At 39.1% G+C, this 24990-nt stretch overlaps 1 protein-coding gene across 4 annotated transcripts in view; it reads right to left on the reverse strand.

Annotated features, from left to right (window-relative positions):
- ARHGAP28 (Rho GTPase activating protein 28) overlaps positions 1 to 24990 on the reverse strand; it is a 77790-nt gene that overhangs the window by 33239 nt on the left and 19561 nt on the right. For 2 of the 4 annotated variants that reach the window (XM_038173916.2, XM_038173918.2), the window contains exon 3: positions 2836 to 3038. In XM_038173916.2, coding sequence (XP_038029844.1) covers positions 2836 to 3038 — 203 coding nt within the window. Of the gene's footprint in view, positions 1 to 2835; positions 3039 to 11812; positions 11870 to 18219; positions 18374 to 24990 lie in introns of those variants that run through there. The other 2 variants (XM_038173917.2, XM_072034724.1) reach the window with 2 other exon arrangements.

The following is a 24990-nucleotide window of genomic DNA, read 5'->3' on the forward strand; positions in this document are numbered from 1 at the left end:
TTTTTTTCTTCACTTAGAGACTGCTAGGAAAGAGGTGTGACTTTGTTTGAATTTCAGATGTAAGCCCAAATGACTCACACCATCTCAGCTTTGCAACACTAAGTGTTAAAATCAGTTCTGCACATCACTGCCATCTTAAGCACTCCATGACTTCCTTTTCCCCTGCATTCTCATCCCTTGTGTCATTTATTATGTTATTCTACTTTTCTTGCCCTTAGTTACACATGTCTATAGAATAAGTGCTCTGATATTTTCCCATTGTACATGTTGTCTGGCAAAAAGCAGCACTATGGCTTTGACATTATCATTCATACCTGGTTGCTGCCACACTGTTGGTTCCTTCCTAAGGATTCTGCACCTCTTCCTCTCAAAGAAATCTCAACAGGGTAACGAGTATTTGTTTTAATTTTATCTTGGGGACTTCCAAATTGATTTCCAGTGTTTTGAACCTTGGGAAGGAGTATTATTCTACTAGTAGTTTAATAGAACTCATGATTATTTCCAAGATTTATAATCTCAGACTGAATATTTTACTGAAGTTAATAAGTAGTACAAGCACTCCCTTGTTGTGTGTGGGTGTATGTAATATATATGTGTTTAAAACAACAGAATGAAGGTAAATGAAGTGTGGAGATGCATTGTAGTTTACTATGTGGTCTCATTTTTAATTTATGACAGAGAGAAAAAATCAATATAATTTAATGAGGCATAATCAGACAAAGCATAACACGGGACTGTAGCACAATTTGCACGGTTGTGAAGAGTTAGTTCAGCAGTGATGAGACCAATAGAGAAGCTTGTGAGAACTGGGAAAATGGGTGCCTGTATTGCCTTGTCCTGCTAATTTAACTGGACTGGTAGTTCACAGATATGTGACCTTCCCCTAACACTGGGGACAAGTCACAGTCAGTTCACGCTGACAGTTGCATAAAGGAGTCACCATGAGGTTCACAATCTCAGCTTTCTGGGGTTTCTAAGCTATAGAGCATGATTAAACAGGAGTTTTCACAGACTGGTTAAAGTGGGAAGGGAACCTCTGGAGATCACCTGCTTCAACCACCTCCTCATCGAGGTGTCCAGGACCATGCCCAGGCAGCTTGTGAAGATCTCCAAGGAGGAGACGTCATAACCTCTCTGGGCAGTCTGTGCCAGTGCTTGTCCACATGCACGGCACAGCAGTGCTGCCTGGTGCTCAGAGGGAAACTCCCGTGCTCCAGTCTGTGGCCACTGCCTTCTGTACTGGGCACTGCTGAAAAGAGCTTGGCTCCATCTTCTTTGCACCTTCCCTTCAGGTATTTAGGCATGTTGGCAAGAACCCCTCCTGAGCCTCCTCTTCTCCAGGCTGAACAGTCCCAGCTCTATCAGCCTCTCCTCATAGGAGAGGTGCTCCAGTCCCTACATCATCTTTGTAACCCTCCATTTGACTCTTCCCAGTATGTCTAGGTCTCTCTTGTGCTGGCCAGCCCAGCACTCCAGGTGTGGCCTCACCAGCACTGAGTAGAGCAGAAGGATCACCTCTCTTGATCTGCTGGCAATACTTTTGCCGTGTGTACCCAAGAGGACTGTTAGCCTTCCTAGCCTCAAGGGCACATTTCCCCAACAAGGTCAAACTGATTGAGGCAGATTGCTTTTCTGAGTTACCATAACAATAACCATAAAGTTTCAATGTTACACCTTGATCTATCTTTTTGTGAGACCACAGACCAACACGAAGAAGTGCAGTTTAGATTTAAGCTGAGAGATCATAGCCCTCATAGCAGACTGCAACTTCTGGTAAACAGAGGTCTTCTACTTTCGCTCCCAAGAGAGCTCTACCTGGAACTAGTGAGTTGGAGGTATTCCCCATGGGAACAATATATAGTTGCAGCTAGATACCTCTGTGTAGGGTGTTTATCATGAATGATTACACATTTAGTTGCTGAGTAAAGTAGCACCCTTTCCCTCTTTTCAACCTTTTTCCTGGTAGCAGAATGAATGACATCCTATTGCATGTAAAGGTAAGAAAATACACCGTCACTCATGTTACTAATTGCATGGAAAGAATACACTATTCTTTCAAAATCTATCCTTAGATCAGTTATTCCCAGGCTCGTGGCCATGACCACAAAAGGGCTGTAGCAATCTGTGGGTCGTGACCCCAGAAGAAATCCAGTTTCACCGTATAGTAGGAGCTGGTATTTTGTGTTGCACAATATAATGCATTTGTAAGTGGGGTTGTAACTGGAAAAAAAATGAGGACTGCTGTTCCAGATGTTATCAAATCATCTAACACATAGCTGCATAACAAAAGTTAATGTAAAATATTATGTGTTATTCCAAATACATTATGAAAAAGGAGAGGTGAAAATGTTAAGGGAACAGAATGAAGTAATAATACCTTCAGCATAATTTGTATAAGTGATCAATGAATTTTAATGAGTGAAGAGGCTGAACAATGTAGGCATCTGTGTATTCAAACTCATCTCTAATCTCTCCTTGAATTACATCTAAATTGGGCAATCTCAGAGAAACAGGCAGTTATCAAATTTCTGATAGCACCAAATGATATCTAACTAAAAATTGCTTCAAGACTTTCATAACTTCTGCTTTATATCCTACCAAAAGCCAGAAACTGGAAAATTCCAATATACTAAATGAACTTTTTGCTCCCTTTTTAGCCTTGCGTTTAGATTATTTAATGATGGAGATAAAGTTTTCATTTATTGCCTCTTTTTTCTGGCTCAAACTAGTCTTTATTTTAACCTTGCTCATACTGGGTGGGAAGGAAATCAGGGCATCACTAATCAGACAAGGCAAAGCCAAGGTGTGAGGAAGAAGTGGTGTTCATGTGCTTACCGTCAGCAGGTTTGAACTCCAAGAGCGTTGCTTCTTCAGGTCCATCTTCACTGCTCTCCTTGATGCTCTCCACTTCACACCAGAAGTCCTCCATGGAGGTGCTGTCCATGGAGGCCTGAGAATTGGAGCGACTGAACGCGGGAGGAGGTGTGGACTCGTTGGAAAGCATCCTGTTAATTCTTCGGCAGCGAGGAAGAGATTTTCTGAAAAGAGAGATTGATGAAAAATAAATATACTCCTTTTTTTTTTCTAGCATGTAGACAAGACGTGCAACTAGGGCTTCAAATATGGTTGTACCAAGAAAGCAGGGAACAAGATGTTGGAGGCAATATGTACAGTTCTGGTGGTCTTCATGATATCTGTTGCTCATCACAGTTATGACTTGAAATTTGTTTTGCATCTAACAATTTATCTCTTTAATGACATTTAGTGGGTTACACCCTAGAGGGAAACTCAGGATATTCAATTTCTTTTCCTAACACTGCTACACATCTAACGAAGCAATGAGAAAATATTTTAACTTTGTGTTTCAGTTTTTCTTTCTTTCCCTTCCTTTTTTGCTGTAATTCTTCAGTGAACACTTCTTTGGGGAAAAGTAGTTAGACTTCGGAACACTGAAATACTGTACAAACTTATCTTGACTCCAGTAACTGTGCATATTATGAAGAAAAAAAACAGCCAGAGCATGAAATACTTTAATTCAGAAGAATAATTCCAATTTTTGTTTGAAAGTCCTAATTAAAATAACCCATTATTTTCTTATGTGAAATTAAAATAAATTAATTCTTAACAAAATTTGTTTTTGAAATAAAACAGTATGTTTCAGGCCAATTGTAAGGTTTCGATCACAGCTTTAAAGAAAATTGATTCACTAAAAATCAAATTTCAAGTTATGATTCAAAACAAGGATTTCTTTCTTTAAATTATTTTAGGATTTTTAGTAAACCAAGAAGTTAGATCCTTGTTCCTTTGTTTTTGTCTTTTCCTCTTGTAAATTCTTACAGCTGAAGATAGTTACACAATTTCATAGAAAATTTTATGAAATACCCACCACAAGAGTCTTGTCTAACTTAGTTCTTTCACACTATTAAAACGGCAATACTATAAGCAGCTTTTGTAAGCGTGATTACAGTAATTACAGTAAACAGTAATAGCAACCAATATTTGTACAAAGGAGCCAGAAGGTAACATAATTAGACTACAGAAATTAATGGAAAATTATGTCATAAGCTCTTCTGGCCTTCCCTTATCTGAATTAATTCAAATACTGTTTCCCTTTCTCTTCCTTTCCTTTATGGCATCATCCTGCCAACAGCCTTTTGTTTAAAACCACAGACATCACTTTTACTCCATTAAAAAAAAAAAAGACACTTCCTTTTCAGTGTTTCCCCTCTTGTCCAAAGTTTCATAATGGATGTACAAACATTGTGTTATTTAATGAAGCCAACTGGACAGGCTTTTCCATGTTTGCAATGTTGCTGCTGCATCCCCCCACTCAGTGAAGGGCTGCCTGCTTCTCTGAGGCTCCTGGAGCCTCCTCCCATCATCTGGGTGGTCCCAGGCAATTCTCTATGCCTTAGGTCCGAGCCCAAGGTTGGGAAGCTGTGGTGGATACAATGGAGCACAACAAATCTGTCTTCTCTGATGTTATCAGTACTTGATGAAAGCAAAGCTCAGGCCCTTGCCTCTTTCCAAACACAGGGGGGTGCGATGCAGACAATTCGGTTGCCAAACCTGCCCACGTGCTGCTAGCTGGCTGCAGACAGGCAAAGCTTTCAGACGAGTGGCAATACTTCAGCAGAAGAAAATGTGGTGTTGTGATACGGAGACGAATATCCCCCAGAAGAAGAGGTGCTGTCTTCAGTGCTTCTTTTCTTTCTTTTTTTTTTTTTTTTTTCTTTCTCCTCACAAACAGCAAATGACTGCCTGTTTTTAAACACATTACTGAAACTCTTGTTGTTTTAATTAGGACAAGCCCCAGTCACCAAATGCAAGAAGAATTTGCGACACAAATGTGGTTAAAGCTATTGGCGTGCTTTACGAGGAGCTCTCCCGCTGGGGAGACGTGAGATTTTCAGCTGTTTGTTTGCGAAGCCTCATGTGACCACGGTACCTGATAAACCCTAACTGCTGGAGTTAGCTGATGGAGGCTGTGGGACCTCTGTTTTCTGGGTTTGCTTTTCTGCCTTCCTTGCATCACCACCAGCAAGGAAACAAAACTGCAAGCTTTGCAGCCCTCAGATATTATGAGTTAATACTGTGCCGAGTGTCCCTAAGCAGAGGTCTTAGCTAGGAGAAGCCGAACCCCTGAGAAGCAGCCAGGAAAACTCCGTGCCTTCAGTCGGGAGGTGGCCGGGACAGGGAAACAGCCAATCACTTACTGCTACGAAAAGCTGTGCTCCTTTGTTTAAGAGGTGATAGCGAACACAAATAAGGAAAAAGGCAAAGCTTCCTGGCACTCCAGAGACATTTGGGGCCCCTTTCCACCCTGCGCTGTACAAGCAGAGAGCCTACAGCAAGGGCTGGTGTCGGGCGGGTGGTGGGTGCTAACCTCCCACTACAGCCTGTCCCTCCTCGGCTTCCTCTTTAGCCCAGGGCTCTGCCTGAAAACCCCAGGCTGCTGCCCACTGGGTAACCAATATCAGTGTTGGTCTAAACCCTTGTTAAAACAAGTCCACCCATCTGCTGTATAGTACAGCCCAGAGCTCCTGCAGCAGCACTCAGAGGAAGAAACGCTCTCACCATGCAGGAGTCAAAGAGAAGAGGGCTTTTTCCCTTGCAGCATTGCTGCCTCCCATCATTTAGTCATGGTCAGGGAATTTAAACATTTCCTGCCCTCCCAGTGTGAGTCTTGACCATGACCCTTGTGCTCCTCGGGCACCACACCAGACTGATCCCTGGGCTTTGACTCCATCAGCACTTCAGCTAACTCAACCAATGCTTTTTATTTCTCCATATTAGGATGAAAGAGGCTTTGCGGGTTGTTTCTTTTCTCCCCACAGTGAGTATGTTATTTTGTAATATTACCATACCAAAAAGCTAAATGAAAAACAGACCACGTAGCGTGGCAACAACTGCTGTGACAACCAGCATTACCAAATACGTCTAAGGTTACTGGGTAATCAACATGCATTTACAACAATATTAAAAGTATGGAGCTTATTTGGAAAATCAGCTGAACAAAGTCTCCTGAGAACCTCATATCTGAGACTTGTTATCTCGGTACAGATAAAATCACACTGTGTAAAATTCTTGTAACAAGAAAGATCAGGCAGAGATGCTTTATCCTTATTGGTAAACAACTGAACCTTGCTTCCAGCTTGTCTGGTACAAACCTCCAATTATTCTGAATCTTCCTATTAAAAACTGACTTGTTTGAAAAGATCTCCAGCTGCCATTTTGACCCATATACCTGGAGTTTCTGTCCTGGAGGAAGTGGTCTTTCTTTAATGTGATAATAGCAGTTGTCTGCACTTCCTCCAACCAGAGCTGCTAAAAACAGTTTCAGGAAAAAAAAAATCCTACTAAGGAAGCAAAGCATATTCTTCATGGCTTTTAATTCATTCTTGAAGGACACAATGAGCACTGACTCAGCAAGCCTGTCTCAGAAACAGCTCAAAAAGCCCAGGTTGCCTGTCACCTGGGAACTCTGGCAGCAGAAAACCTATGTTCCCAATAGCTTTCTCACCTTCAAGGCTTTCTGGCTTATTTGTCCTTTTCCTCAGTGTCTGTATAGAAGTTTACAAGTATAATATATATATATACATATATATATATATATATATATATATATATATATATATATATTACTAAGCCAAGCGTTGTTCTTACAGAAAGTTTGAACACTGGTCTTGTTAGATAAGTAGCAATCATGAAGTTCATGCTCCATTTCATTTGCTCCCTCACACACAGATGCAGTGGTGAGCTAATCTGGAAGGCTCACTAAAATTCAATACAAGTGGGATCTCAGATCCTGCCTTCCTAGATGGAAAATGCTAGGAGAAAAGGATGAATCTTAAAACATGAAACAAAACTATAGTGACTCCACTGAATGAGCTGACACGGTGTTCAGGATGCAAATAGAAGAAAAAACAAAAACAAAAACAACACACAAACACAAATACTTGAAAAAGAAAGGAGGCAAAAGTATACCACAATGGCCAATGTTATCAAAAAAACTCTATTGCTGGGCATTGGTCACAGAAAAAAAAGAGTTAAAGAGTGCAAGTAAGGAGAAACATGATGCTATCGTGTAGAGGGCTTTTCATGGAAAGTTTTTTGCAAACCTGGGTATTTCCATTGGGCACAAGGAAGCTGATTCAACAGCATGTGACTCCAGGTTTGCAGTGGTGGTGTGTTTGCAGTGCTGATGAAATGCAATAGCAAAGCAGGTCCTGTATGTTGTGTATATCACATAGAAGTGAGCTGCTCAGGGTCTCACAGCACACATTGATTTTGGGATAGTCATGTCAAATTCAATGAGCAATTCTTATCCTATCCCCAAAGCGAAGGTTAGTCAAACCTCATGAAGAGCTGGTTCAGTGACACCTAATGATTGCTCCCAGGCTGACTAATGATAAAGCTAGGCTTGTGTTTTCAGTTTAATTAAGTAATGTGTGGTAAAGAATCCATAAAATAGATGAAAAGCAATAGAGACACCTTGTAGTTAAAACCAGTATTTAATCCTTGTTTACACAAAGACAGGACATCTAACTCTTGTGGGTCATTGTGTTTCACTCCATCCAGCAGGTTCTGAACCCACTTCACCATAATTAGATGAATTTACAGGAGTAGGGAAGGTGAAGAAAGCAAATTGTCCTGGTCATTTTAGCACCAAGATCTACCTGTTCATATTGCAATCATTCTATCAGTGTAGCTAGTCAGCCCAGTGAAGTCAGTAGCACTTTCATAACACAACAGTGCCAGAGTACTGTGCAGTTGTCTGTCCCCAGTCTTTCTGTTTTTCAGTTTATCATGACAATTCACCAACTTCTGACAAAAATAATTACTCTATTTCTGCTCAGCTTTTCCCAAATGTAAAAAAGGGATGTTACCTTGCATTGAGAAAGAAAAAAAACATTTCTTCCTTTTTGTTATGAACATTTTTGTCTGTTCTGATTTTTTATGAAGCAATCATACTAATATTTCCTTTATTATTTATTTATGTATTTTTTTAACATGTACAAGCTGTAGGCAAAGGAGGAAATGGTATTTTTGTTCACAGTTCTTGACTTGTTTTTAGGCAGCACTCTTCCCCCAAATCTCTCATCTTCTGGTTCCTTCCTGCGACCCAGATCCAGTGCTGTTTACTCTCTGCTTGCTTCCTTCTCTTTGTGCTCAGTGGCATTTAATTACAGAGAGGAGTATATCTCAGACAATATCCCCCCAACTCCATCTGCATACTTCTTTTTCTGATTATCTTGCAGATATTAGGAAAGTTGGACCCTTAAGTTTCACCTTTCTTTCTCTAACAGCTAGCATAGCAAATACATGTACGTAACCTATTATGCTCATTGATTTTACTGAAGTGTCACTGAGCCTCTCTTGCAACAGAGTGAGTGAGAAGTAAAATACAACTTAATTTCAGTAATAATCTTTTCATCCTGTTGCCTAACAAAACTCCAAAATCATATTAACTAATTGCTTTGTTACAAAGCTGGGTTTGAAAATATACAATTATTACAAAGAGTTACCACATTACTATATCAGCTAGACTTGGAAACACATGAATTCAGTACTTCACCATGTCTTTGTATTCTACAAAACATTCTGCAAAATATACTTCTGTTAACTATTCAGTTTATTTTTAAAGATCCTCTTCTTTTTTTTTGACCAAAGGACTACTTTAACTAGCATTAAGACTTAAAGGCATAATAGAAAAAAAACTTATAAGATTTAAAGGACTTGCAATGCTTAAATGAATTTAATTTATTTATTCATTACTCACCTTCAAGGCAGTGGCAGGAGTCAGGACATTCATCTATAAAGTCCGAACACCAGTGTTACCTGCCAGCATTTAAAAATGCATTTCACCTTGGCTTCTTCAGCTCTCTTTCGCAACTCTTTCATAAGTGGCACGGAAGTCCCCCATCTACAAGGGTCACATTGTGACTGCTCTGTGGCTGAGCATGGAGATTGCAGAAGAATCTCTCTCTGTTTGTGCGTGTCAGTGTGGGGGCTCTCACAATCAGACCCTTTGAGCTAGGGGAGTGCGGGAGTATACTTTCTAGGTATTGCCTGCTGGCAATGATGACCTTTGGGGACATGACCCAGACCTCCCCTCCACACTGGCAATCACATCATTTAAGTGCTGGCCTGATGCAACTGAGAGCTATGTGCACTACATAGTTTCAATGTGTCTGTCAAAATCTGAAAGCGACTGTATTTTGTCTTCATTGTCCTAACAAGGCTGTTTCTAAAGGGCAGAAGGGATTCCCAAATGATTAATGCTAACAAGAGTATGTTCTGTTACGCTTTTTTTTTTCCCCCAAGTGAATTGGAAAAGAATTCTTTTCTTATAGATTAAGAGTCAGCATAATAGTTTTGAATTTGTAAGACTTAGCAGATCGTGGCAGAATATGGTAGATAAGAGTTTCAATGGGTATGGACAAGATAAAAAACATCTAGACATGGCCTACAGCAGGCAAAAGTTGTGGTTGTGTGCAGCCAGTTTAAACATCGTAAAAATTTCCATCACATTTCTGTTGTTAAAGGTGACAAATTATTCTGTTCGTTTGGTGTTTGCTTAAATCCAATTAATTTTATATGAAACAAATCCACATATCTAGGGCAGACCAAGGTTTTCCAGGAAGAAACATATGCACATGGGCCACGTACTGTAGTTTTAGGAAATTTCATGCTACCAGAAAATATTTGATCTATTATGCATGTATAGTACAAATGTTTTCTGTCTGAACAGTGAACCCAGTGAATCTGACAGTTCACTGTACATACACCTTAATGCTGATCAGGACCTCCAGGAGTGTTGGGTTCAATGCTCATGCACTATATATATATCTGGTTTATCTACTCATGTTGAGTAGATGGCTGCAGAAATTCCATCTGTCTGGCAGTCGTCCATAGTGATTGCTAGATAGATGACCACTCCAAAATCCAAGGCAAATCCTTCAGATTCGACATAGACAGCATTTGAATTCAAGAACTATGATCACCCTGAATATACTACTATAAAATACCAGTCCTTGGCATGAAGTGCTTTGTTAAGCTGTATGGTAAGGATAAGGCAGACACATTTCATTATGCAGCTGGGTGCTAGTATCTACCTAGTGTATTACCCCAAGTAGTAAGGAAAGATGAAGAAGAATTGCATGAATGAAAATGAAAGGGGGGAGCACAATTTCATTAGATCTTATCAAAACTGGGATACTGCACCAACGCCAATATTCTTTGTTACATTCTCATTGTTCCTCTTCAGACAGCTGTCTATGGCAGTGAGGAAACTCTCACAAAAGGCTGTGGGAAAGCTGTATTTCTCTTTTGCTTCCTACTGTCCTGGCAGTGTCACTTCTAAGGTAAGCAACAGCTGTGTAAGTACTCCACGGGGGATCGCATCATCTCAGGCCCACTGGAGTATGTCAGGCCACTATGCATGCATGCATATGCAACTACAAATAAGGAGGTTAGGAGGTGCAGGGCAGTGTGTAGACTAGTCCAGGATCTTCTGTCACAATAAAATTGATAAGCCTTTGTCAACAACTCACACTTAGACAGACTTATTATTTACAAAACAACTGGATACAGTTAAAAGTACAGGAAATGTATAGGTCTGAGTACTCAGATGAGGCCTAAGTCATTCAACAAACAAAGAAGTAAACCAAGTGAAACACACAGGGGATGTAAAATGTAAAATTACAAGACATTTGGCTCTAGAAGCACAAACTAGATTTTCTAAAGAAAAAGAAATATGAAAATACTTATAAGTCATGAAGAAAGCACTGAAATATAAGGGGTCAAACTTGCTACAGCTCTCAGTACACCTCCTAATGTTGCCTACATTGATGTGGTAACTGTGGAAGAATATCTACTTATTTTTACTTAAGGCATTATTAAAGGAGCTATCCTTTCAACCAACATGATTATTATCGTTAATGGGCTCAGAGTATTTATAGGACTTTGTCTCTCTGAAGCACTTCAAGAGACAAATGCAGTCATTTTAGCTGAATTAAGGAAACAGCATAAAGAACTGGACCATACTATCTATTGGAAGGTTTCTAATGTGATTACATACATTGCAAGTGTAAGCTTTTTAAGCCCCTAATATACCCAAAGAAGGGAGGCAGATACTTCCAGAGAGTGAACATGTAAACTAAATGGGAGCTTGAAGTCATGCAAAATGTCTTTGAAGTTTTCCTTGTGCTTAGCTTTAAGTGAACTCCAGCTGTTGCTCTGTCCCTTCCTATAATTAATGCACACTTTCAAGTAAATGCTTTTTTTGAAGGCTTCAGGAACTAAGCAAAAAAGTTGTACCTATTTTCATAAGACAGTGTACATGTATTTTCTTTAAATGTTTTAATTTATATGGGAGGAGATGGTTGAGCTACAAAATATGAATGTTTCTAATGTATTAATTTACATTTTAGTCATGACTTTTATCAGTTACCCTGAAATCCACAGAAAAATTTTGAACACCATACTAAATAGTATTCACAGGACTAGACTGAAGTAATGTTGAAATGCTGAAATGCTTGATTTTTTTAAGCTAAACGTTTAAAGTTATTTTTTGAAAAACAATGCTTATGTTGGGAAAATACTGCTAAATCTTTAACCTGAGTGTGGAGCAACTTCACATTGACACTGTTAACATGCTGGATTAGATTTTCAGATAGTTATAAAATGTTACAACCTCACTGGTTTAATTTATCCCTTATGTTAAACTCAGAACATCCTACTTTGTGGTACTGCTAATGCTTAAGTTATTACAAATTACAAAAATTGCATGAACAAATTTATTTCTCACCATTTGAATTTTTCTCTGCGGCTCTGGGTTGGCTGTCAGGCAAATCTGAACCCTCAGACTGTATTTTCCATAGTGTATTGTACTTTGTGGCACACTGAATCAGTGAGAAAGAATGAAAAATTTGTTGGAAAATATTGTAGCCAGATACAAATCAAGATGTGTGCATAATTCTATTTTTCACTGCTCAAGCACATTTGTAATGATTATATGAGTTGTTTTGGAAAGAGTCCCAAATTTGCTGAAGAGACTGTTCTTTTGTTAAAGAGTGCTTAATAAAAAAGTGTTGATGAGGTATCTGGAAGACTTATTTCAAAGCACTATGTCCCTATTTTTACCTGAAGAAAAAAGGTTATATATCAGCTAACGTAGAAAACACAGAGAAGTAGATTTTCAGCAAATTGCCTGTTGATTTCTCTTGTTAATGTCCAAAACAGTCTGTGACTTTATTCTAGATGACCTGAGGCAACATGAAGCCTTATCTCTACTGCTATCTCCCTTTCACTCCATCTGCAGCCATCCCCAAACCCTTGTGCAGTTGGGCTGGGTGAGAACTTGAAGTAGAGGTGGAGCAAAGAGGACATATGAGAAGGGCTGTCTGCACACAGCCACATGGAGGAGATACCAGTGCAGCACAGGGGGGGACCTGGCACACCAGGCAAAGGATGGAGACTGCAGCTGGCGGTTGTGTTCCCCCATCTTTCTCCAATGGTATTTGACAGTCATATTTCCTTATCAGAAGAAGTCATGCACCAACCTCTCTCTCCAAACAGTTCTAAAGATTTGTAAGAAGTTCAGAGAAAAGCATACTTTGCATTCTAAAAAAAATAAATTGCCAAAAAATCCTAAATAGCTAGGCCATGTTAACAGAGGTAAATCCTTATAGCCCTGTTGAAGCCAATGGAAGGTTCATCTTTAAGCCATAAAAAGCAAGCTATATCACAACAGGTTTTTGACCAGCATTTGTGAGGGAAACTATGAACAACTAATTTCTCACTAATTCACTTGTTTTCTTTGTCTTCAGAAACTGAGGGTGTTTCATTCACATTATAATTAGATGATATATCACTTGGTAACCTCAGTTACCATCAGGGCATCAATGACTGTTTAAGCATAACTGTGCAAACATAAAGACAAAGCTGAATTTAACGCAAAGGATGTAGTTCAATCCTGCTGGAGATTTGTTTAGAGAAATTTCATTTATAATGTAGGCACAGAAATGTGTTGGCAAGAAGCTCTTGAGTTGTCAGATGAATCTGATAGCATTATCCATACCATGAAGGGTCACGGTGAGATGATGGGAAATGTAACCAGAAGTGAGGACAGAGCAAAGATGAAGAATGTAAGGTTAAATTTGAAGGAGATAAAGCCAACAGCCAGGAAACACCAAGTACAAGATTACAGGCCTCCAAAGAACAGACATTCCCATTTTCAGGGGAAACAATGGACCACAAAATCAAGTTTACTTTATTGTATTTTCCAGAATGAAAGAATGAAAGTGGTTTCTAGGTTCATGATAAAGAGATAGAAGGAACATCTTCATGGGAATAGTCAAGGTAACACCTTGCCTTTAAAAGGGTATTTTTCTAATTTGTTTTAATGTTTGTACTATGTGCCTGTGGAGGAAGGAAAAAAAAAAAAAAAAAAAAAAAGACCTTTCTAGGTAAGGAGCCAAAAGAATCAGTGATGCTTCCAAACAACTTGGACTCCAGTAAGAGCTGGAAATGTTCTACTAAGTTACACTTCTCTACAATGTCTATAAAAAAGGCAAATAACAGAATAAGAAAAATCACCTCTTAAATGGAATACCAGGTCACGGTGCATAGCATCTTTCCCATTTCCCTCAACTACTTTTCTTTTTATTTTTTTTCTCCTGCTTATTTTATTTTAGAGGTTTACCTCATATATTTCATCCATAAACAGTCTGAGGGAAGCTGCAACATGCCAGGTATTTCAAAGCTAGCTATTCAAATACATTGCAATTCCTGAAGCTGTTGGAGCTAGAGACTACTAATATTTACAAAATATGGTGCCTTCATTTGCAGTTCTTCGGCGATTTGAGTAATTCTGAATCCTACAAGCAGCCCTGCTGAAACCAGGCAAATGATTTTTGTGTGTGAGGTTTGGAAGTTCAAGTCTCTTAATATTGACTTTGGGGTAGTAAGATGTAGATCTTGGAAATTTCTGAGGAAAATGGGCCCTCATTGAAAGGAAGTCTTCAAGACAGAAGATATAGATGGAGACTATTATCTTAGTTTCAATCATCTTAACACAGGTACAAAATGTCTATTCATGTTTTCCTGGGACATACAAATGCAAGGCAGTCCAGAACTTTAAAAAACCTTTAATAAACAGAATGTATTGCAGGAAGGCATTACTCTTGGCTATTTTGACAGTTAATGGTTCGTTCTCACTTCTTCTAAGCCGTACTGGGCTTGCATCAGCTCTTCTTGGGAGAATGGAAAAAGGACTTTGGAGAATTGCCTCTTTAGCTGTGTTGAGAGCTCTGCAGTCACAGCTGAGAATCTGGACCCACATGTCAAAGAACATCATGTGGTGGATGCAGGATCAAGAATTTGGTAACTACTAAAACATACCAGTGGCATTTAATTAATGATACAGGCAAGTGCTAATTCATCATAACAGGAGCACCAAGAAGTTGTTAGATAACAATTACCGAGGAAGGTGAAGTGGTATCTCTAAAATCACACAGACGTTTTGCCACTGACAAGGATTAGAAATACAAAAGATAGTTCATGATTTAAAAGTCTGGTACACTGTGACTAATAGAACTGCAAATCTTCAGTAAGTCCTACAGAGCTTGGCTGAAGTTTCTAGATGAGCTTTGTCAACCCTATACATATTCTTGGAGGGATAGCCTTTAAAAAGTAATTAATATTGCTGTGTAAACATAGTAAATCATTTTTGAAAGCTCATATGCTCACGTCAAATGGGTACAACTAAGCTGTTGTTGTGTCTTCTGTCATCATGAATACATACTCCTCTTCTCACTCCTGCCTAGATAAGAGCCATGATCCATGATGGGAAGTGAAGATTCACAGGGCATTCATCCATCTTTTAATGATCGCATTAGATCTTTCACAACACAAGCACTTTATGAATGTTGTGAAGCTGTAATACTATCCTTCCCACGAGGACACTGAATTACTTATGTTTTTGATATAATGCATCTTGGCTGAACTGTTGCAGCTCTCTCTCTTTGGAATATTTCCAGTCAAGCGCTATATTTATATCAGTTACAATTGATTCAAAATGCTTCCACAGGATTTTGAACAGGCTAACACATCTTCACATGGTTAATCCAAAACAGAGACACTTGACAGCTTTTCAGTAAAATAAGGGAATAATTGTGCTTATAACTAGTTCTTTGGTTTCAGTTGGTATCCTTGGTTGGTGTTCAGCCACTGCTTGATATCTTTTTTTGGCCTTCCAGGTGACTACAGGTTATGCGTTTAAAAGAAACTAAGGGGGGCAGTCACCTAACTCTCATTTTCAGAAACAACTGTAGAGTTTAGAGCACACACCCTACAGACTTACACTTAGAGTAAATACTTCTGCATTCAAACCTGGTTTTGAAGGTGACAGGCTTTTAAGTCACAGAGATGGTTTCCTTCAACTTCATTGCATACTATTACACTAATTATCTCTTTCTGTGGGCATTAAGTTCACCCAATTTTCTGGGATTTTGGCCACCTAAATTCAAGCTTTATCTTTTAAATTTGGCTTTGATTAAAACAGCTGTTATTTATTCTTTTGCTTGGCAGGAGTTTCTGCAAGACCACCATAAAGTCAGTCTGTATTGTAATGCGCTTTCCTTTATGAAATACACACACAATACCCTAAAGGGAAGATTATTATATGTATATATGGATTCATACTCACATATATGTGAGTATGAATCCATATATATGTATAATAATATATATGTATATATATGAATACACATCGGAAGATCGAAAGAAAGGGAAGGAATATTTTAGTAATCTCCTAAAAGCTTTTGTGAAAAAGCCATATAACACAGAGAATGGAATGTTTCATAAGGTGTGAACCAGGGGATAAACATTGACTGGTTGCTAAATGGAAGCTTAATTCAAGATGAAATGGAACAGACTTTGATATTCAAAGTCATTGGGCTCTTGGGTAGAAGAAACACATAACAAATTAAGAGGCTGATGTGTCACTATGATCACTTATGCATAGCTCACTACCAAGTGTTTTCAAATATAATACATTTTAAGAGACATTTTACTAAAGAGTGATTAAAACTTGAAATTATTGCTTAATGCCTAGTGTTGCTAGGTTCATTTTCATCAGAATTTGGTCTTTATCTTGAAACAACATCAACAGCAGAGAATTTGTAGCTGTTTAGAACCATCTACATTCCCGTGTCTCAGAAATGTTCTGAATTAGGAATCACTTTTAATTGCACTGTAAAGCCCTGCCTGAAAATGTCCTAGCACCTAGGAGTTTTATGCCTTTTCATTGCACGGACAGGATCACTTTCATTGAGAACAATCAGGAGCAAAACCAGTGATGGGAGACCCCTCAGAATTGTTCCATACGTGTGAAAAAGAAATCAAAAAAACACAGAAGGCAGTTTGGACACTGCCCTGATGGCAGTAAACCCTCTCTTCCAACCTGGCAGAACACTTCTGTGGCTCGTAATGACACCTTACTTGCTGAAGAAAATCTCTTAATGCTAGAATTTTAATCATACAGTAGAAATTTCACAATAAACCTTCTGATTTTTTTTTTCTCTTTTTCTAAAAAAAATCAGTCAAGAACCTAGCTAGCAAAAGTCAAATCTCATGGGATGTTAGTTGCCTAGATTTCCTTTCAGTGAGACTTTGTGCCTGACATGGTTAAAAAAAGTACTTGCTCTTTCATTGTGATCAAAGTCAACAAAAATCTATTATGTACTCATCATATTGGATCATGATCATCCTATTGTGTTGCTCTGCAGCATCTTGTGCCATTTGTGACTTCCCTTTGATCTTCAGTATAGGCCTTGTTCTGCCTATACAAAGGGAACAACAGGGTAAGAAATCCTTGAAAAGTTTTCCCCAAGGCAAGGAGTATTATTTCTGTCAAATGGTCATGACCCTGACTCATGATATTTTACTACAGGGGGACTTTGGAACTGGAAATGTCGTGTTGGCCGTTTCAGTATGTTCAAGCTATCAGGGAACAGGAGCTCCCTAAATGCAACTCCTCAAACACTCCTGATGTTTGCTCTGGAGGCGCAGTGATGTGTGTGTCGCACCAGCCAGACAGCGGGAGAGAAACTCCCTAGAATTCCTACTTGTCCTGTCTATGAGTTCTGGATTGATTGTCTATTGTTTCATTTATTTTGACTACATACATAAGCTTCCAGTTTCATCCAAACAATGTGGACTAGCCCTGGTTTCCAGTTCCCTTGAATTTTTCCAGTTTTCATGACCAGGCAAACAGTTTTACCTGCTGCTCACCATGAGTCCCCTGCTGCACTGGATTTTTTTTTTTTTTTGTGTGTGTGATTACCAGACATAAGTACCTTCAAACTGAAAGCGTCCATTAGAATCTGGTGCTACCTGCAAATCCCTGCCTACCAAGTTTACAGAACCAAGCCAGATTTGAGCACAGTTTTAAAAATATGGAGTTGGATAAAGTATTCATGAATATAGAAACACTTTAGCTCATTTAGCCATGTAATCTGCATGAATGCATCACTTAAAATGTCAGACCTGGCTTTCCTCCCATTCAATGATATATCTTAAGTTTCTTCTTTCTTTAAAGCTATGTTTCTATAAACTTCTAGTTGTGCAAGTTAAATTATGGCCACAACACTGAGCTGAAATATGCACTGATATCACAAACGCCTACACAACATCAAAAGATAAAGGTTGAAAAAGGCAAGTTTCTGACCTCGAATCAAACAAAAGTAAGAAAAGGGAAAAACTTGATTAATTCAATTTGAAGTAGAGGTTCTGCTCCCTCTGGAACATTATTCCATTGACATACACTTTTAAAAAGCATAAACAGTGAGGAAAAAGTTGTACAACGGAGTATAACACTCCAGAAACACACTTTGTCATTAAAACTTTAAAGAGATCCATATTAATAGTTTTTGAGGTGCATTTTCATGTCACTTCAACTTGAGACAATTCAAAACATTCATATACCTATCCTGCAGTCTCTTGCACAGTGTCTAGTTGTTTTTCTGCAGTGGATCATTATTTCTGCTTCCCCCCCCCCCCCTTTCCTGCCTGGTAAAGCTGGAAAATTCCACTAGTGATAACTCTGACAGCTTGCTCCCCCTCCTGTCACTCCTTATTTAAGAAAACAAGAGGGAGGGAGCAGGGTCTGGGAGGCTGAGAAGTTATTGATTTAGAAAATTCTGCAAATCTTACCTCACAGCGGAATAAAGCCTTGGTGCTATCCTTAAAGCAGCAGGGCAGAGTCCTTCTGAAACTCAACTTCTTCATGCTCCTAGTGGCAGTGAGCTCTTTCTCAGCCTATGATCACAAAGTTGCTTATTCTGGGAGCTATCTGACAGCCTGTGATAGGATATTCTGCCTCTAGTCATACAAGGGCTGCGGGAACAAAGAGCAGTGGAGCTTCTGGTCCTTGTGGGAAACAGACTGACACTGCTCCATCACTATTTAAAGAGTAGATGCCTTCAGGATAAATCCTCTTAGTGTGTTTTCCTGTTTGTGTCAGAACTTAAACCTTTTATCCATTTCCTAAGAGGAGAAATAAAAAAAGTAATCAGTGCTAGCTGTGCTGTAATTCAGAAGAGTCCCTGTGGGGTGGCTCAGAAAAAGACAGTGCCAATTTATGTGTTTTCTGCTAAAGGGATATAAGACACTACCATTAACATAACTCAAAAAATCGTAAATGGCCAGATGTAAATTAATGAGAAGCTCTCTCCAGTGCACAATGCCAGCTAGGAAAGAGAAGCAAGCCAGAGTACAGCTATTAAGAAATCAAACATTTATGGGGAAGTCTTTCCTGCCTTTTTTTTTTTTTTTTTTTTTTTTTTTTTACATTGGGATGGTCACTGGGAAGCACAGATGAATGCTGACAAAAGCATGCATCAGGTTTTGCATGGACTGTGGCCCACAATTGTTTTTTGACACAAGCTAGAAAAAATCTCAAAGTTCAGGAATGCCTGGAGCTGCAGCTGGGGGAGAGCCCATGTGCAACCAGTTCCTTACCACAGAAAGCACTTGCGGTGGTCAAACTAAACTCCCTTCACCAAACTTTTACTTATCCATTGAAATACTTAAGCGGAGCTGTCAAACTGGCAGCATTCCTGTCATCATTCCTGCAGCTCAATATACAGGAGGAAAAGCGGGCTTTCTGGTTATGAGCTTTCTGATATTCTTCACTTCCTCCAAACGCATAGCTAAAGCCCTTCGGTAGAGTAAAGGGGAAAGAAAGCCTGTTATTTAATCGGAACAAGCAGAGAAAAAAAAAAGGCAGAAAAAAAGAAAAGAGAAGGGAAAGGACTTCCTGAATCAGACACAGCTTTCCTGAAGGGACAAAAAACTAGCAAGACCAGAAGTGGTTTGGTTTTACAGTTCATCTTGAAGTTAAGTTTGTCTCATGTTTTACACTGGACTTAATCTTGCCTTTCTGTTTCTTCTGGTCAGCTTCTAGAATGATGTAAATCCTTGAAAATTTTGAAAGCTTCAGGTCATTTACCATTGCCTGTAGGTCTGCTTAGGGACTGTTAGGTCATACTTTAAAGTATAAACTGCAGGGAAAACGGTGGCTCACAAAGTTTGGTAGCGGACTACAGAGCTGTTCATGCTGTAAGTCCAACTGGCATTGCTGGTTACTAGAAGCTGCTCGGCAGCTACTGTTTTGCATGAAATGACATGGTGATACTAGTCTGTATCCTCCCAGCTAAAATACCTATATTGTCACCTCCTACAGGCATTCAGTATATGCTGAATAGTCCCAAGATTGCCCCCCTGCTTCAAGGATGTCTTCTCCCTCTTTTCAGAAAAGTGATTCACTGTTGCTTCTCCTTAAACTGTTGCTGTATGAACAAATTAATTTTATATTTAATTCTAGGCTTTGTATAAACACTCAGATAAATATAGTTTAAATATAGCTTAGTATAGTATAGTATAGTACAGTACAGTACAGTATAGTTAGTATAGTATTGTGTAGCATAGCATAGTATAGTTCAGTTAAAATATATATAAAAATCAATACTGGATTGCCTTTTCCCAAAGTTGCTCTCTGATGAGATTTAGGCAAGCCTTGGTAACAGTGCCCTACCTAGGCTTTCCTAGGAATTAAGGTGAGATTCGGCTGCATGTGGTAAATATGAAGGCAGGTTCAATTCCCATTTACAAACTTAGTCCCTTGCAGCTTGCTGCCTGTGAGGTACAGAAAAACATGGCTGGGGAAGGCGGGAAGGAAGCAGAGGCCAGCTCACTTGCAGCAACTCACAATGAGAATATCTTCCCTTGGGCTCCTGTCAGCATTTAAAACACTCTCTGTGTTTCATGTAAGTGCTGGGTCCTCTTGTCTAACACTAGACATTGAAGTGGGACGTGTGAGTTAGGTCTGTGCTGTTTTGGGCTCCTGATGACAGCTGGTGGAAGGAAAGTCACCTCCAAAGAGCAATTCAGCACAGCGATGGATGAAATGTCTCCCTTGCTGTCCATAACAGGAGAGGACAGTGAGGGACTCACTGAAGAGCCGTTAAAGGCTGCAAGTGGATAACTGCTCACTGGGCATTAGGTACACTCGAAACACTTGAAAGCAAGAGAACTGTGAGCTTCTGCCTGCAGTGCCCTTGCACTTAACATTTTTTACCTCCAAAGAATTTAACTATGCTTCAACATCTTTTTTTTTTTTTTTTTTTCCTTGACTGTTTCTGGATCAGCACAATGGTGAGCTGTAATCACAGCTGGCCTATGAAAAATAAACAGTGGTGAACTCATATACACAGGTGTCCCGCTGAAGCTGTTCGGGATTCGCATGACACAGAGATCTGCCTGCACCAGTGTCTTTTTGCATGTTTGAGTACTCTGTTTCATGGTCAGTACAAAGACAGCTCTCCACTAATTCCATATACAGTTTACATAAGGGACAAAAGGATGAAATAGTTCAGCAGGTATACCGAATGTCATACAACAGTTAAATTCTGACACATGTAGCTTCATGCTATTCTTTTTCTAAAATTAAATGCTGAGACATACAACGGGCCTGCTGTTGACTCCATTTTATGACTACAGAAAAACACAGATTATCCTTACAATGAGACAAATGCTTAAGCTCATTGCTACATCTGGATATAAGTTCCAGTCCTAAACAATTAGCTATTAAAATAACTGACGTTTCAGGGCTTTGGCCAAACACGTAATTGAACAAAATCTTCATTTAAACATCATCTGAAGCAAAGCCATTTTCTTTTCCTGTAGAAATTCAGAAGAACAATAAACAGTTTGATCTCAGAGATTTTGACTTTGTTTTACTTTTCTGTTGAAAGTTAAATCTGCATAACTTGGAAACAAAACAGTTCATTTAGAAGATGTTGCAATGAAACGTTTAATCTTTTTCTGATTTTTGCATCCTTTTTTTCTTGGCTCAAAATATGCTGTGTAGGTTAGTCTGATCAACCCAAGCCATTTTAATTTTTTTTTTCCTGAAAAAAAAAATCCTGAAAAAAAAATCCTTTTATTTTGGTCCCACATCTAAATAAAGTCTTCTGTTTTAGCAGGTCACTGCTGCTGGGGAATTGCTTTAAGGACTTGTCTAACTGATGTCATATGGCAAGCATGAAAATAAAACTACAAGGAAGGAACTGGAAGAAATATTGTTGGATTAATTATTCCACAGAAATTAAACTGGCATGATCATAATCATGTGGTGGTTTCTTCTGAAACATGACTGCTATTTCCAGGGTCTCTATATATTGATCTATTCCAGCTGTTAGCGAGCAAAAATCAGGGGCTCTTCTCCAGGGTGGATTTTATGTTAACACTGGGATACATTAAGCACACATGGTCCAAATCTGGCTTGTTTTTCATGGTAGAAAAATGGTAATGGCCAAAACTTAATAAGTGTTGTATTTTAAAGCAACTATTTAGATAGCAAGAAGATAGTCGTTCATGGCCAGGCATTCCAGACTTGACTTCAGCTTCTCGAATGCTATGAAAGATTAAACCTTCTCATAGGAGATCTCTGGAAATCGACTTCTTTTGCCTGGACTTTGGCAGGGGATCTGTGAAATCTCCAATCTGCAATCGTGATCAATTAAGATTTAATTTTGGTCTTAGATCTGCCAAGGAGGGCATTAATTTACAGAATAGGGATTTTTTGAAAGAAACTATTTAACCCCAAGACCATTTAGATAGAAAACCAGCCAGGCAAGAGAAGAGGGTTTACAGAGCATGACAAAAGACGGATTGCAAAATGTGCAGTACTGACGTACGAAAGCTGTGGAACAGAAAAATCCTCCCAGTGCCTGTAGGAAAAGTTTTGTTTTGCAATGTGCCTGTGCCTCTCAGGAGTCCTGCTGCCAGCCACTTCGCTGAATTTCACAAATAAGCTGACACGGCATTCTTTATCTGCAGATGCTCAGTGTCAGCTACGAAGGTCACCTTGACAGATGAACTTGCCTGGTGGAAAAAACCTCCTCCACAAGTAAATTAACAGGAAGGGCTTAAGCTTGTTTTCCAGTGCCATTGCGAAGGCCACGAGCCAGGGCCGTATGTACACTGGAAACAGCATGTGGAGCCATGTGACTGGGAGTAATTTTTTATGATGAATTTACGAACACGAGATTTTTTCAGGTATCTCTCTGATTTTTGGTAAAACAGTATTTTGCACCTTAATTTTCAGTCAGCTGGTAATGTTCAACAATATACTCCTGTTAGGACCTTACAACAAAACCTATTTTGCATTAAACTAAATCATAGAGAAGATGTTAGTAATTCTAGCCTCAAGGATTTATAGATAGTTCAGTTGGAAGGGACCTTCAAATATCATTTAAACCAACTGCCTGACCACATCAGAGCTAACCAAAAGTAAAGCATATAAATTAAGGCATTGTGCAAGTGCCTCCTGAACGTTGACAGGCATGGGGCATCAACCACCTTCCCAGGAAGCCTGTTCCCATTTTTGACCACTCTCACAATAAAGAATGTTTTCCTAATGTCCAGTCTGAACTTCCCTGGGAGCAGCTTTGTGCATTCCTGTATTTCAAAAACAGACCAAGAAGGCCAGGAAGGCCAAGAAGATTACAGTCTGGTGGTGGAAGAGTCACAGAGTAAGGGACAAATGCATAAGAAGCCCTATCAGTCACCTGGCAAGAAGATTAGGAAAACCATTACCCGTTAGTATTTCTGAACTGTATTTTCTATATTGTCATTAGGAAAAAAGGACCTGAGCTGATAGCCTGCTACCATTGCTCACATTCATCAGGACCAATTTCTGGCTTTTGCTCTTCTTTAGAAACGGCTTGAACATGTTCCTGCACCAAACCAGGTGTAGCCTTGAAGAGGCTTTTCAGGTACAGTTTGAAGCATCCCTCAACAGCAGTGACACTCTGACCCTTGAAAGACATCCTTTTCACTGATCCTTTCACATTTTGGTTTTCCTCATCCCAAACCATCTTTCCAAACTGGTCTTTCTGCTGTTGCTTCTCCTTTGTGTTGCTCCTTGTGGCACACAGACAAGTGTTAGGGGTAGGGCTCCTGCAGTCTACAATGATTGCCTGCTTCTCTTGTCCAAAAAAAGAATATTCATAACATATGATGTGGTCTAAGGGTTCAAAGAGTATTATAAAAAGTATGGAAAACCAGAATGCATGACATCAAGGAATGAAGGATTACTGCAACTTGAACAGAAACAGAGAAACTTTGTCTAAACCCAAACAAAGCCAAGCAATGGGTAAAAGTCTTGGCTTACTGATTGGCAAATGTAAAACATTTGTTCCCCCTCTTCTCTTAGATGTTAACCAAGCACTGCTAAACTAACTACAGTTAAACCACCGTAATGCATCAGGGATATTTTTATGTTAACACATGTTCTTCACTAATATGAATTTAAAAGTAACCATAACTGCAAAATTCGTATTTGGCCAGTAGTCATTATTGTAAGAACTTAGGTGAGTTTCTGGTGAGCACCTAATGGCCTATCAACCAATTAACATCTTCTTAAAGGTGAGGATATAATTTGAACAAAATATCTTACTACTTTCACCCATTAGGTAATGCTAATTTAATCAGCACTGTTATTGCATATTACTTGAGAGGGACTGTAAATCATAAAATGTGTTCCAGTAAAAAGACTTAAAAAAAAAATCCTTAGCTAAACAGTCTGAAAACCCTGCTGGACACAAACAGACAAAGGAAAAAAGTTTTTATTTTGTATACATAATTATGGCTCTGAAAAAGCTCAATCAGTTGCAAATGTTCAATCTCTAAAGTTCATTTCTTCAAACAGAAACATACATAAGTCAAAGACACATCTAATTACCATGTATAACATAAATATTGGGTTAATCTAAAAATTTTATTAATTATTTGACATAGAAGCAGAATTGGGCTTGGCAGAACTTGAGAAGTCTGTCTTGTACAATGCAGCAAAAAAAAAAAAAAAGAGGACATAAGAAAATTTAATTAGCAAGTGCAATAGAAGGAATCAGTGTTAGCCACACCAGTGTGAACCACCAGACATTTCAACAAATCAAAAAGATAAATTAAAAAATATTAGCCTGCTATAAAAACCAACCAACTAACCAACCAACCAACCAACCAACCAACCAACCAACCAAAAACTATAAAAGATAACGAAAAAGACCCTTCAAAAGTCAGTGTAATGCTATTGTTTACCATTGACACAATTCAATGGTATTAAGAGTGACAGTAGACAGATCTCCCTTGCCTGACTACAATCCAGAGACCTACATGACCCACCAGGGTCAGGGCTTGGCACATGTATTGTGGTCATGAGATCATGAGATTTTTGACCACAACTGCCATGGTGCTAGCACTACTGACAGTGGTGTTTTACCCTTACCTGTGCAGGTCTGAGTGGAAAGCAGTGGAGAGTCAGGCTCCCAAATGCATTTTTATCTGTTTGGGAAATGGACAGATAACCCTTCTCAACAATGCCTTCACAGGCTGCAATGAGATTCCTACTTGCTTTCAGGA

Source organism: Anas platyrhynchos, chromosome 2 (assembly GCF_047663525.1).
Source record: "Anas platyrhynchos isolate ZD024472 breed Pekin duck chromosome 2, IASCAAS_PekinDuck_T2T, whole genome shotgun sequence".
In the NCBI taxonomy this organism is placed as follows: Eukaryota; Metazoa; Chordata; class Aves; order Anseriformes; family Anatidae; genus Anas; species Anas platyrhynchos.